General features: G+C 44.6%; 2 protein-coding genes across 3 annotated transcripts; one reads left to right on the forward strand and one right to left on the reverse strand.

Moving 5' to 3' along the window:
• Window positions 1–422: 422 nt before the first annotated feature.
• LOC124667290 (L-type lectin-domain containing receptor kinase IX.1-like) lies at window positions 423–2,962 on the forward strand. The gene has a single exon (XM_047204595.1). The coding sequence runs from the start codon at window positions 458–460 to the stop codon at window positions 2,492–2,494; it is 2,037 nt and encodes a 678-aa protein (XP_047060551.1). The 5' UTR covers window positions 423–457; the 3' UTR covers window positions 2,495–2,962.
• Window positions 2,963–5,758: 2,796 nt separating this feature from the next.
• LOC124661061 (helicase-like transcription factor CHR28) lies at window positions 5,759–14,009 on the reverse strand. 2 transcript variants are annotated; one of them, XM_047198924.1, is made up of 12 exons: window positions 13,965–14,009; window positions 13,751–13,873; window positions 13,441–13,650; window positions 12,399–13,357; window positions 11,709–11,780; window positions 11,531–11,608; window positions 10,578–11,454; window positions 9,815–9,945; window positions 8,833–9,048; window positions 7,725–8,279; window positions 7,439–7,648; window positions 5,759–6,160 (listed from the first exon to the last, which is right to left on the reverse strand). In XM_047198924.1, exons 2-12 carry the CDS (start codon window positions 13,800–13,802, stop codon window positions 6,056–6,058), a joined length of 3,465 nt encoding a protein of 1,154 aa, XP_047054880.1. In that variant the 5' UTR covers window positions 13,803–13,873; window positions 13,965–14,009; the 3' UTR covers window positions 5,759–6,055. The 2 variants fall into 2 exon arrangements, with proteins under 2 accessions (XP_047054880.1, XP_047054879.1); XM_047198923.1 differs by having other exon boundaries at window positions 13,736–13,873.
• Between the last annotated feature and the right edge of the window lie 1,401 nt (window positions 14,010–15,410).

Below are 15,410 nucleotides of genomic sequence, written 5' to 3' on the forward strand. Positions count from 1 at the left end.
TCTAACTAGTTACTAAAATAAAGGCAGAACTGTTTACTAGACACATCTTTTCTTCATTTTTGATGGAGGTTACTGGACGCAGCTGTCATTTGAACCACAAAATTGTCATAAACTGTTCTGTTACTGTATAGCTACATTAAATATATATAGATATATTCTTAACCAATTTTTACAAGTTCTAACTAGTAAAAATCAAGCCAGAACTGTTAGCTAGGCACAGTTTTTCTTTTCTCTTTTTGTCTGGAGTTTTTACTTGACACAACTTCCAATAGATAGAACAAGAAAAAAATGGAAGGATAGTGCAGTGCACGTAACGAAGAACGATGCAAGCAACTCTCAGCCGTGTATAATCCAGCTGTTCATTGGTTAGTCAACCTTGGCCCCATGTACAGCCAATTCCCTTGTCTTTCTCCAAGCCTCGCTGCCCAACTCAAGGAAGCCTTTTTTCTCCATCTCCATGGGGATCTCCGTCGCCGTCCCCTCCCTCCTCCTCCTCCTCCTCCTATCCCTCCTCCTACCGCCGGCCGCCGCGCACTTCTCCTTCACCTACAACTTCACCGCCGCCTCGGCCTCCGACTCGGCGCCGTCCGGCATCTCCTTCCAGGGCGACGCCTTCTTCAACAAGTACATCCGCCTCACCCGCGACGAGCGCGTCGGCCCGCTCACCAGCAGCGCCGGCCGGGCCTACTTCTCCCGCCCCATCGCGCTCTCCGACCCCATCACCCGCCGCCTCGCCTCCTTCGCCTCCTCCTTCGCCTTCTCCATCTCCGCGCCCGAGCCCTCCGCCGCATCCGGCGATGGCCTCGCCTTCTTCCTCTCCCCGTTCCCCTCCGTCCTCCCCAACAGCTCCGCCGGCGGCCTCCTCGGCCTCTTCAACTCCTCCACCCGCGACGCCATCATCCCCCTCGTCGCCATCGAGTTCGACACCTTCAGGAACGACTGGGACCCCAGCGACGACCACGTCGGCATCAACCTCGGCGGGATCGTCTCCGACGCCACCGCCGACTGGCCCACCAGCATGAAGGACGGCCGCACGGCCCACGCGCGCGTCGCCTACGACGGCGACGCCAAGAACCTCACCGTCGCGCTCTCCTACGGCGAATCTCCCCCCACGGACGTCGTCCTGTGGCTCGCCGTCGATCTGAGGGAGCACCTACCCGACGCCGTGGCCATCGGCTTCTCCGCCGCCACGGGCGAGGCAGCCGAGCTGCACAAGGTGCTGTACTGGGATTTCACCTCCAGTGTCGACCCAGAGAAGGGGACGATTATGCTGTGGGTGGCATTAGGGGTGTGCGGATTCCTCGTTGTGCTCATCGGCGCAGGGGTTGTTTGGTTCGCCAAGGAATGGAGGAAGGCCGGAGAACCCGTCCTCTATGGCGACATTGACATCGACGATGCGATGGGGTATGAGGAGCTGGGCGATGATGAGTTCGTCGTGGAGAGCGGGCCAAGACGGTTCCGGTACGCCGAATTGGCGTCAGCGACCAAGAATTTCTCCGAGGAGAGGAAGCTCGGGCAGGGCGGGTTCGGCGCGGTTTACCGGGGTTTCTTGAAGGGGCTTGGTCTGGAGGTGGCCATCAAGAGGGTCTCCAAGGGGTCGACACAGGGCCGCAAAGAGTACGCCGCCGAGGTGCGCATCATCAGCCAATTGCGCCACCGCCATTTGGTCAGGCTCGTCGGGTGGTGCCATGAGCACCGCGGTGACTTCTTGCTTGTGTATGAGCTCATGCCCAATGGCAGCGTCGACCACCACCTCTACGGAAAGGGCGTGCTCCTCACCTGGCCGACGCGGTATGACATTGCTCTAGGCCTCGCCTCGGCGCTGCTCTACCTCCACGAGGAGTGCCGGCAGTGCATCGTGCACCGCGACATCAAGCCGAGCAATGTGATGCTGGATGCCGCGTTCAGTGCCAAGCTCGGTGACTTTGGCCTTGCCAAGCTTGTTGAGCATGGCAGCCAGCCTTACACCACCGTCCTGGCTGGCACATTGGGATACTTGGCTCCAGAGTGCCTGACGACAGGCAAGTCGAGCCGGGAGTCGGACGTGTACAGCTTTGGCGTGGTGGCATTGGAAATCGCTTGCGGGCGGCGGCCAGCAGAGCTAACCGAGGAGCCGAGCAAGGCAAGACTGGTGCCGTGGGTGTGGGAGCTGTATGGGAAGAAAGCCCTTCTTGAAGCGGCAGACTGGAGGTTGAAGGGAGAGTTTGATGAGAAGCAGATGGAGCACCTCATGGTCGTCGGACTATGGTGTGCTCATCCTGACTACACACATAGACCAAGCATCAGGCAGGCCCTGAATGTGCTGAAACTCGAGGCGCCACTGCCTGTGCTGGCACCCAAGATGCCAGTGCCAACGTTCTTCCCTTTGCCTGACTTGGCCTCTTCGGTAGTATCAGTTGAAGCTTTGTCAAGCACAGATTACCCAGGCGTTAATGAGTATGAATCGTCAGCTCGCAGCGGGCCGTCATCGAGGGATAGACTTCTGGAGCCATGAATGTGGATTTTGGGAGTTGAACATAGCTTTCATCAAAATTTTGGTTATTTCCTGGTGTACTGCACATGGAGGTGTGATCGATTTGAATTTGGGTTTCTATGACAACAATGGGTTGGTCAAAAGGACAGCACTAAATGTTTGTCGCAGTTTGAACAATTCTATGTCGATTGCAGAGTATACAGAGCTTATACATAGCTTCCATCAAAATTTTGGTTTTTCTTGTTGTGCTGCACATGGAGGTGTGATCGGTTTGAGTTTGAGTTTGGGTTTGTATAACAACAGAATAGGTTGGTAAAAACGACAGCACAAAATGTTTGTCGCAGTTTGAACAATTCTATGTCGATTGCAGAGTATACAGAGCTTATACATGGCTTCCATCAAATTTTTGGTTTTTCTTGTTGTACTGCACATGGAGGTGTGATCGGTTTGAGTTTGGGTTTGTATAACAACAAAATGGGTTGGTAAAAACGACAGTTGTCGCAGTTTGAACAATTCTATGTCGATTGCAGCTTATACAAGTTGATAGTACCTCCGTTCCAATTTAACGGTAGGGACGGAGAAATACCAACCATCTAAACCAACTAATCAAGAGGTTTAGATTTACCAATAGTTATCGACTAGAGCAGTAGTATTTTCTCGCCAAATGGCAAATTGGCAGATGAAAAACAAAACCTAACAACGCAGCCATTTGGACTTGATAGCTTCCATAATATATGGACCTTGATAGCTTCCATAATATATGGACCTTCCGTGTGATAGTTTCTTGAATCTTTCACAATAACTCTCCTCTTTTAACTTTACTTATACTTTACAAAAATAAATGGGTGCATGTATAGCTAGCAAATCTGATCAGCACCGGTACGAATTCGCAGGGAAAAGCAAAATATCTATGGATTGAATTAGAGCAATTTCAACATGCGTTGCAAAATTCGGCTCGCTAAAAGTGGTTTGCAGCTCTTGTTTCGATCTTTCAATCATGTGCCGCTTCATCGGGCGCGCTAAATTTTGCAATGATGCAAAGTGCGTTCAGGGGACGCGCTAAAATGCAGTGCCAAAAACACTTTTTTGTACCCAAACAACTTCAAATATAGATCAAATAAAGTAGAAAAAATAGACGCATAAAGTTCATATTAACATAGATAAGATACCACAGTTCGAAATAACAGCGAAACATAGATACTTTTTTTTGGTGGCTTACCACGCTTATCACGTGGTAGCGAAACATAGATACTATTAACTAATATATATTTCAAAAAAAGAACTATTAATATAAAAGTCGAAATCCGACTCGTCCTCCGCCAAGAAATCCAACGGTGTCGACGAGAACTGGTCGAACCAGCGATCGTCTGCGGGCTGGCAATATGCGCCACGATGAACGCCCGCGGCCTGCATTGTCGGCCCTCCTCTCTGCGCTATCCGCCTTGCGCTGCTCCTTCCTCCACGTGTAGAAGACGACATCGGTGGCGACGTCCTACGGGAAGCGGGCTTTTCACTCCGCCCTCACACACTTGTCTTCCTCGGCGTGGTAGTGGCGCCAGAGCCGCGTGTGATGGCGACGCTTCTCCTCGTCGGTGATGATGCACGGCGGTAGTGCGAGCATCTCCGTCTGCTCACGTTTCTGCACGTCGTCGATGTTCATCTCTCGGCACAGGCGTTCGAGCTGCCACGCCACCACATCAAACGCGCGCGATGCTTCGTGCGTGGTCTCGTAGGTGCCGAGGAAGATGGGGTCGACGCTAGCGTGAATCTCGGCGTAGTAGCTGTTGTTGGGGCGTGCGCACCACGAAAGCTAGAGGATTTTGAACGGTGTGGGGCCACCTCGAAGCAGGCAATTGATGGGCGGTTGGTTGGTGTGCGCACGTCAGCGTTTTATACCGCGGGCGGCAAAAAAGTTTCCTGCGTGCTCTATTTCTATTTTCTCGTGTCTGATCGACCACCCGCGCACGCGCTAAATTGATGATTTTTACTTTGCGGACACGTTTTGCCGCGTCTGTTTGCTCTTAGGTGGAAAGTGTGATAGACTTCTGATCAGTAAATTGTATTTTTCATGTCAGAACCTAGAGTTCATCTCTAGTTGATCTATGCCCATAAATATTACTGCTGAATCGTCCTAGCAAGACAATTGTATCCTTGAGTTTGTCAGTTCATGATTTTTTTTGTCCCTTGTCATCAGATGCCAATATGTATACACATAAGTACTCTCTCTGTTTCAATAAATGTGGTTTATAAATTTAATCCAGAATCTACTTTCTCTTGACTAACGTTGCAGGCAAAAAAATATAAATATCTACGATCCAAATTAATATTAGTAGATTCAGCAGTAAATATGTTTAGATATTTTCTATTTAACTTTTAAATTTTAACTTCTAGCTAAATTTATAAACATTTTTTCCAGGGCGCTGGTTCACAAGTTCAAGTTCATGATTTTAACTTCCATTCAGTGGGCGAAAAGATAGTAGGTCTACACCTGGACCCAGATCATGATTACCAGAGTTGTAATTAAATCTCTTCCAGATTTTACGGAAGAAAACATAAATACCAAGTAGTTATGACTAGTAAATTGCACCGACAATTTAATCAATGCAGGACACTACCTCCACTCCACGTCGATTTAACCGAAACGGAGGGAGTACATAGCTTTCATCAAACTTTTGGTTTTTCTTGTTGGAACGGAGGGAGTACATACTCCCTCCGGCCGGATATAATTGACGTGGAGGAAAGCTAGCTAGCAGAGGATGTAGCCATGTGCGCGCGTCAATTAAAGAAGACCCAAGGTAGTAGCTTTCATCAAACTTTCTGGTTTTTCATGTTGTACTGCACATGGAGGTGGAGCTGATCGGTTTGAGTTTGGGTTGGTCAGAAAGACAGCACAAAATGTTTGTCGCAGTTTGAAAAATTCTCTGTCAGATTGCAAAGTATACAAGCTGCTAGTAGAACCATCATGGCACGAGCCAAAAACGTAGAATTGCTACTCTCGAAGCGAGCCAACAAGATGTCACCACCGTTGGTGCGACTCGTCACCAATGGCCTGTAGCAGGTCACTCGCAACGGCAAGGGTAGGCAACCAGAGGGTACATGACAGCGTGCAACAACAGCATCTTATGCTAACCCAGCATAAAACAGCATCACCCGTTTCCCACAAACTATATCTAAGTACAAAAAGCCCAGCTCAAGCTATAATATGGTTCATCACATACAACCAGACTGCAGATATTGTCAAGACCAATTTATATGTGCTGGTGAAAACTATGTACAAATATCAGGTTAGTTACCGACATTTTTTCCTTATCTTCATGATAGTCAAACAGAAACTATGTAGCCCATTAAGATTTTGCCTAATGATGATGATGCACCATCCCTACTTGCAGTGCGAAAAGAATTGGATGATCTAACAACCACAATGACATCTTCCAACTACAAAATCTCTGCACCTGTACAAACTAAAAGCACTAGTAACCCCTAGAGAAATGCTATCAGTTACCTCTCCTGAGAAATACTTATCTATCACTGCCTATTACACCATTCCATGAGCAAAATTGCCTTCGATCTCAGGTGGTGATGCTAAACCATGAACAAATAATTCAAGTCATCCACTGTCAGTCGAGTCTGACCGCCCCCAGATTTATCTTCCCCAAAAGCAGAAGCAACCATCTCCCGCTTTTTCTCCTGAGACAAATTACATAGGCTTAGTAGGCACTACTTGAGAAAGTACATTTATATAAAATTGTTGTCAAACAGAACACACAGAATTTATAGTACTCTAATCAAGGTTAAGTGCAGTATCAACGGGAGGTTAACCAAATGGGTAGGACTGATGTTTCTGGTTTGCATCAGTCTATCCAAGTAGATTCTGGTGCCTACATATTTTCTGAGTTCAGAAGTGATCGCAAAAGGAACTATTTATTTCCAAAAATAGCTTCAAAAAAAGATAATAGCTCTCACTACTCAAGGAGGGACCGAAGATGGCCGCCATCCCACATATTCTCCCTTGAGAAAGTACATTTATATAAAACTGTTGTCAAACAGAACACACAGAATTTATAGTACTCTAATCAAGGTTAAGTGCAGTATCAACGGGAGGTTAACCAAATGGGTAGGACTGATGTTTCTGGTTTGCATCAGTCTATCCAAGTAGATTCTGGTGCCTACATATTTTCTGAGTTCGGAAGTGATCGCAAAAGGAACTATTTATTTCCAAAAATAGCTTCAAAAAAGATAATAGCTCTCACTACTCAAGGAGGGACCGAAGAAGGCCACCATCCCACATACGTGGCGGAGAGAGCAGCGGGCGATCGTCCACCTCCATAGAGCCGGGTGGCCAGTAGGTAGTAGGCTAGAGATGAAGCAGGTTTCACATGTCATCCGGGATTGAGGAGTGAATAATGTTTTACTCGGATTTGCCCTAAAACATTATTCATTCCTCGATCCTGAATGACATGAAAATGAAACTATAAGAAAATGTTTAGTTTGTCTTGAAAAAAATCCTATCGGGGCAGCCTGTTTGGGGGCGCCGGTGTGGGAACAGCACCCCCAAATAGAGGATGCAGTGCCGGCGCCCCCATACGCCCCTGCCGGCGCCTATTTGGGGGGGCACCGGTGGAGATGCTCTAAAATCTAGGCCATGATCGAACGGGTGAAACCATAATAACTCACAGTAGACGTGAAGCCACAATAGCTCACAGTAGACGTGAAGCCACAATAGCTCACAGTAGACGGTGGTTGAGCAGTTGAATCACCGGTTTTGCAAGTTTTTCCAAGGTTCATATGGGTTTTTTCTCGTTTGACCGAGACATTAGTCCCCGAGAAAAACCAAGATGTTATATGGGCTTTTCCTGACTCGTGTTGCCAGTTTCAGCATGGAGCTAGTAATGATATCCTAGCAAGACTAGATAAGTAGCCATACAAAATCAAGTGATCTCACATAGCTCATGGTTTCAAATTTACCTGGAGTGCCAGAATACGATCTTCAACAGTATCTTTTACTGTCAACCTTGATACTGTGACAGGTCTTGTTTGGCCAATGCGGTGTGCTCTATCAACAGCTTGGTCCTCCGTGGTAGGATTCCACCAAAGATCAAGCATAAGCACATGACACGCAGCCACCATGTTAAGACCAAGACTAGCGGCTTTCAGGGACATGATCATAACAGAAACCTGCCAACAGAAGAAGTCAACAGAGAATAAATTGTGATACACTAAGTTACAGTAAGGCATATCACTGCATACAAACCTCTGGGACAGTCTTGAAGTCATTAACAGCTCTTTCTCGAGCAGCAACAGACATTGTTCCATCAAGCCTCCTGTACGACACATGAGAAGCTTTCAAATGAACCTCTAGCAAATCCAGCATTCCAGTCCACTGTGAGAAAACAATGGCCTTCTCTGTATTCTTGGTTTCAGCACATTCTGAACCCTTCCCATTGATATTTTCGGAGGCAAGCCCAACTGTTTTTTTGCTATCAATAATTTGAGTGGAATCAACTTTAGGTAATGAGAGAATAATATCTAGGGCCGCCCTCACTTTAGAAGATGCATACGATGAATCAATCCCGGTTTCATTTTCAGTATGTACCATCTCTGAACAGGAATCATTGGACTGGTATTCACTGGTTAATTTGCACAGGGAGAATTCAAGGGTGCCTCGGGAGAACAATGAAGTGGCATTAAGTCGGATTCTGCAATTGGGTACTGGACACATGCTGTCATCACCAGTAAGTTGCTCCAATATGCACTGGTTGCAAAAAACATGGCCGCATAGAGTAACGACAGCATCTTCTGGTGCATCCTGCACAATTTAAGATGCTAAAAATTAGAAGTGAACAGGGGAAGAATAGTAGGTAAAAACCAAGTGGTATTTCTTTTCCATCAATTTGTTTCTTTTTCTAGCTCCGATGTTTGGAGCAACAATCTTACGAAATGACACTAACTTTCAATGCTTCCCTTCTGCGTGTCCAGAAAAGTGACCTCATAACCAAAACCAGAGCACAGTGCAATAATATTTCTTAGTGCTGCGCTAACATTTTCTACACGCATTTCAATGTGTAGATACATCCGTACCTAGATTTTGGAACAGATTTTGGCACAGCTGCGACACTTATTTTGGAACAGAGGAATACATGTTTGTGGTAATAATAGTAGTTGGTCCAATTCCACTAAGAAACTCAAAAGCACTTTCGAGTATGTAAAATTATTAGCCACAATTATTCAAATAAGATAGACCATACTCCGCAGCGTTATAGTAGCAAAATGGAATATTGAAGAAACATGATGCAGATTTAAAGAAAACACACCAATGTTTTGACTACAGATGCAGGACAAAATGAGCCAAATTCACTTACATTGCAGAGAGCGCATAATGCAGAACAAGATTGCAAGCAAACCAGCAATTCTTGTTGTCGTTCCATCGGAAGTTTCTTTGCAGCCTCTAATGAAGACGTCCAACTAGATTCATGACCTTTAACAAGGTGAGGGTGATCACAAGCCTGCCTGAGCCGTAAAAGCATCAGTAGGATGTTTACATAGTTTTGCCTAACAGTACCAGCAGCTGCGTAGACCTGCAGATGAGTTATTAGCTTATAATACTGGTGAGCAACAGAGCATATATGCAGGGCTCTTTCAGTTAACGAATAAAAATCATTACATGAACTTGACGTTATCTAAAAAATATGAAATGAATGTTCAAACATGTTCCGATCTCATAACTTTTTGTCTCCGTTATTATTATTGCCTCTATACTGGTTTATTAGGGTATTACGCACTTCGATAAAAAAACGTTGACCTTCAATTTGGTCAACAAAATATAAGATATATATCATAAAAATTATACCACTGGAAACTTATTTTGAATATGAATCCAATGGTATAATTTTGTCGCATATACCTTATATTTTGTTGACCTAATTAATGATCAAACTTTTTCTCGAATTGCGTAATACCCTAATAAATTGGTATGGAGGGAGTATTACTGATTGCATAAGGCCAGTTCTAACTAACTTGTTTGCTGTCCAGGTACCTTAATTTTGAGTATGTAACATCATGTAATATGTATAATCCAAGCATAAGTGGAGAATAACCATAATTACAAATGTGCCATGTTTTAACAATACAAGGAAATAGCTTTCATAGTTTAAAAAGTCCTGATTTATTTATTAATGTATCCGCTTGTGGAAAAGAATGCCAGTTAAAAATATGCCTATATCTTGTGGAAAAATAAGGCCAGTAAAAATATGCATATATTTTCTGGAAAAATAGCAGGATCCAATTTAAAGAATGAAGAAAGAACGTATCAGAGGGTGAACAATTAATCAACACTGAACACACCTTGAATTGTTCTCGTGATTCAGCTTCTAGAGTGTTATAAAATGCACGCTCCTCACTCGTGAAGTTCACGGCCTTGAGATGAATAGTCTTCGGAGGTAAGGAAATGATTGGTTTTCCATCCAACATCGTCGCTATGTTAACAAAACACAAATATAACTTTCAGCACCAATTACAAATTTAATAACATGTGGACAACGGATCTACATTGCAGTAGAAAATATTGCACAAGAATTGCAGGCTGCCATATCAAAACCACATGACCACATCAGTGAAACTAAATCCTCATCAGTAGTGATACAATTACTCAACATGAATTTCAAATCTTGGAATGTTCAAACAAAAAGGTATCATTTGTTCCATGTACATCGCCTGTAAGACCCATTTTTAGGACACTAAAAAGTGGAAGGCAAATAGAAGTATTGAATTGAATGAATTATGCCTATCCTGCTAATTAATGATACTGTGAGTCTGTGACATCCCCTTGTATTAAGAGAATATTTCCATCATATTCTCATCAACCAAATATTTCCATCACATGATGGATTAGCAACTTAGCTTATCCATCATGATTTTTTTATTTACTTGATACAGCAATTACTACCGCAAGTATTAAGAGAAAGTTGTCTCCAGTTAAAATGCCAAACGTGAATATGGTTTATGTACAATCAGCAGGACATCTTATTTGTTGGGAGAGCAAAATACTTTTCTCAGATATGCACATGCTAAGAGATATGAAAACAATAATATATGTTCAGTAATTGACCTTTAGTCCGCCGTAGCATTACTGTCTTCAAAACAACTTGCAGCTTCTTGTAACCAGTAACTGGGTTCCTACTGATTGGCATTTTTATCAAGGCGCAAAATTGCTTGTGTCCAGAATATGGTTCATATCTGAGAAATTTAAAATAGCTAAAAAGATCTTCAACAGCATTCTGTATTGGCGTCCCTGACAAGCACCACCTTCTTTTAGCTCGCAAACCCCAGCAAGCTCCAGCAACGTTAGTTCGATAATTTTTAATACTTTGTGCTTCATCAAGAACGACCCTGAACCATGCAACTTTCGCAAGAGGTCTCTCAGGCAAGCAACTCTTCTCCTTTGTAGCCTTTTTGCTTTTCTTAGAAGATGCCTTCCTTTTTTTGCTAAGTGAAACAAAAGCACTATATCTGTCTGGCCTTCCTTTCTCTTCATCGTCACTGTCAGGACTTGATTGCTTCGGTACCTCCATACTTACTATAGAATATGTAGTTAGCACAACATCATATTTAGTAAGCTCGTTAGGATCCTTCGTCCGGTTGCTACCATGATATACTAGAAAGGACAAATTAGCTTTACTGGTGACTTTGTTCCTCAGTTCTTCCGCCCACTGCCGTAGAACACTTGTCGGGCAAACAACCAGAGTCCCAGCAGCTGGCCTGGTCTTAATCTCTATAATAGGATTCTCTATCTTAACTTTAGTGCTTGCCACTTCAGAATTACATGTATATGGCCTCTTCTTCAAACAAAGTTCAGCAGGGTCATCGTCGTCGTCGTCGTCAAGAGTTACAGCTTCGCATGGCTCTTGCTTAATGGCAGATGATCCTGGTAATGGTGCTCTTTCTGTCAATATCAGTGATATAGTTGATATAGTTTTCCCCAGGCCCTGAAAAGCATCAGATGACATAAGAACACTTGTTCCTTTATTGAACAAAAGAAAAAGAAAAACTTAACTGGTATACCTGATCATCAGCGAGAATTCCACCAGAGCAGTGTGAACTATTTCTCTCCTTTTGCAGCATCCATGACAAAGCAATTTTCTGTCCAAACAAAATGTAGTCAAACAAAATGTAGTCAAATTACCCAGAAGCTGGAGACACTACTTTGAGGGGATCACAAAACATGGACCGCAAGGTGTACCTGATGCCTCAATAAAGGAACTGATAAATAACCATCAGGTGGATTAGCCTCGGATCTTGGTTGGGATATATCCTGGAAAACATCCAATATGTTAAGCATGCTGAAGAAGCGCATGAAAACTTGATGTAAGAAAAAAACATAAATAACAAATGATCCTACTTTCTCCATCATCTGATGCATCCAATGCTCAATTACTAAGTTTGTGTGCCATAAATTCAAAGCCAGTGTTCTATAGTGTACAGTTGTAGAATATCATAGAAAGATATCGAGCGGCATGCTTGATTAACACACACAACCAACAAACAAACAAAAAAATATCATAGAAAGATGGAAACATAATCACCAGCAGTTAAGTACAATAAAATGGCTTTGGGAAGCTCAAGAGGCAGCTTATGGAACTTGCCATAACAATTATAACTACCAGCATGAAAGATGAAGATAAATAGTGAGTGCGGACATACGTCTCACAGGCTACAGGAAGCCCAGGCTTTTTTATTTTAAAATAAACATATTTATAAGTTTCATAAAACTAAAATTTTGTATTTCATTATTCTAAGTGCTGCTTACGAAATGCTGCATTTGGAATTTCGAGCAATAGCTCACAGTAATCATAAGTGATTCATGGCAGGAGGTGGAACCAAGTTAACAAAATTGAAAAGAAGGATCCAACAGTAAAGAGGGGAAGATGACCTGTAATGCAAGACGTAGAGTGGTCCTCTCATCATGTGTCTTATTATACCCACCAAACCGAGGAACAATAGGATTTGCAGACAAAGATTGTTGAAAGTTGTTCAGTTTTCCCTGGAATTGTGGTAATAGATGACCAGGAGCTCGATGGCTACTCAGGATAGATAAATCAGAATCACCACTGACATTTGCACCGAAGCAACTTCTTGACAAACTCCCATGAGTAAAGGGGTTGCCACTTCTATGAATATCATATTGTTCATGAAAAGCTGCAGGCATTTGATCTGTCATGGTCCTATATGGTTGTTGGTGGCTGATAGGAACTAACTTAGAGTTCAGCAGCTGCTTTGTTGCGCCTCCTAAGTATTTATCGGCATCCTCTGTTGTAGAGTTTCTGCTTGAGGGTACTGGAGAAGAGTCAGTGCTAGACTCACTCTTCAAAGCATTATACTGAGATTGGTTCGGCTCACAGGATAAGGATGCATCATCACAATATTCATCCGAAGAAGACACATCCATGTAGCAATCTGATAAGGATGCGTCATCGCAATATTCATCAGGAGAGCTTGTCTGCATCGAGCTGCTTTCACATATATTCTGAGGGAATTGTTCCATCTCGTAGGACTGATTGTTTTGTGGCAAATCATGCACTGACATTTCACCAGCCATATCAAGAGAAGCATACTCAGGTTTAGGACATTCCCCAAAACTCCCCTGCAGATATTCTTCCTGTACAGTTAGGCAACTGTTGTTGCCATTGTTCATGCTTCCAGTCGCCTCACCAATATTCAGCTCAGGGTAGGAAATATGAGGTATAGTTGCATTATTATCATGAAGAGTGAACATGTCTGTTGATCTGAAATGATTATCCTCCTGACCAGTATTGTGAAATATTGCACCTGTATCCTCGCTTTTAACTTCACTCAAACCAGATTGCTCCGGGAGCTCGTTACATGGCAAATCTGCAGTAGATATCAAATGAATAATGGGTCATTTATACTCAGAATGATGCAAGCTAGATAGTGCCAAAGAGAAATTGACATACAAGTGTTAATTTGTGGCCCCGTGCTCTCTAAGTGGTTCTCTGCTTTGATCTGTGTTTGGTCAAAATACACTTGCTCTCCAACATATGGAGATTTTGAGAGGACTTCGTATGGAGATGCATTTGCTTCTTCAACAGCATTGATATGGTTTAATGTGTCCCTTGGTAAAGGTTGGTTGTCATGATTGTTGGTCCAAGAGTTCCCAGATAAATCTGCAAATAAATGGTCGATTAAATAGTACTCTATACAGACGTAAATATGAAGTGTCGCTTTAAAACCGTTTATCTGCTTTCTCACCATTGTCAAGCATACCATAAGGCTTAGCGTCTGAGCAATCAAAAGCCCCATCTCCTTGTTCCATCATTGGTTCCTCCTGGTACTGTGAAGGGTCTACGTGCGGGCAGTTTGACCATAATCCAACATCCGCCAGAAAATCTAGTACCAAGCGATAGCTTAATAACGATTGTGCAGAAGAGAAGCAATGAATCTGGTACAAATATATGATAGAATGAGAAGCTGAGTCTACCTTCGTGGTTGTCAAAACCATTTTCAAAACCGTCAGCATCCACCGGGACCTGCATTTGAAGAACAAGATGTGAGGATATGAGGTAACAGATAAGAGACACAAGATAGGTTGACCAAGAAAACATTAATGGCTCGAGATAGCTTGCCCCGGATATAGAAGCGCAATCTCGGCACTGCTGACCGCAAAGAGTAGAAACAAAATGGACGTGTGTACCAAACAGAAACGATAACATATGATGGTAGCGTAGTTGGAGAAACAGTACAAACAATATCCCAACCATCACCCGCGCCAAATCAATCAAAACCAACTCATCTTGTTTCCGCAGGACAGTTGAAACCAAATCCTGTGCTGCGTGACTGATCACACCCCCAAGCTCCGCATATCTCATCATAGAGACTTTGCTACAAGTTCAGTTCTCGCCTCGCCACCCCCATCAACTCATCTGTATACCATCACCTGCTCAAAACCTGTCCCCTGCTAGCCATTGGTGTCACTTATGGATGACATAGTACTACCACAAGGCCAGGCCAGTGATGAGACACTCTACATTTGGACCAAAACTCATCAGCGTAGGCGCCTCTTCGAGTCAACTGTCTCCAGTGACAAAGGCAGCACACGATGATTGTTCAAGTGTTTGGGTCAAAATTTCCAAATAGGGTTATCATTATCGATTCCCAGCAACATTTATAACAAACTCACATATAGAGGGTATAACTTAATTAATTGCATCTCACAGTCGAACTGGGCTTGTGGCGTCGACCTAGTGTGCTTCACTTGCTACATAAAAGGAAAAAAAAGGCAACGAAATTACTCCCTAAAGCGAGAAAGTCGCGCGGAATCCCTCGGCTAGGCCCGATCACGCATGGTCCATACACATCTCGCTCGCGAAGGCACGGCATCTAAGACCACACGCACGGTAAATTGCAGGTAGGGCGTGTCCGCCCCGACGCAATCCAAAACCCTAGCCCGAAAGTAACCGACCAACCCCCGCCTACCGAATTGGGGATCCGGCCTGCGGAAAGCGCGGCGAATTAGGGCAAAGCGAGAGGGGGAATCGACGCACCTCGGGGTGCTGGTCGTCGTCCCCGGGCTCGCCGCTGTCGAGGAAGGCCATGAAGTCGCCGAGGGGCATGGAGAGGTTGTCCTCGGCGTCGAATCCGGCCGCGGCGCCGCCCTCGAAATCCATCGCCGGGGGTTCCTCCGCCATCGCGCGCTACCCTCTGCCGCGGCGCGATTCGATCATGCAATTGGCCGGCGCCGCTGCTTTCTCTGGGTGCCCTGGCGTAATTTAATCGTGGCGGGGCGGGGGGCGGCTGCGGCGCGGTGGTGGGGTGAGATGGAGATGCCGTCCGCGTCGGAGTGGTGGTGGAAAAAAGGGGCGGAGGAGGGCGAGGAGGCTTTGTGGCTGCGGAAGGGGAAAAATTGGTTCCGGGCTTGCGGATTTTA

This window comes from Lolium rigidum, chromosome 6, assembly GCF_022539505.1.
Source record: "Lolium rigidum isolate FL_2022 chromosome 6, APGP_CSIRO_Lrig_0.1, whole genome shotgun sequence".
NCBI lineage: Eukaryota > Viridiplantae > Streptophyta > Magnoliopsida > Poales > Poaceae > Lolium > Lolium rigidum.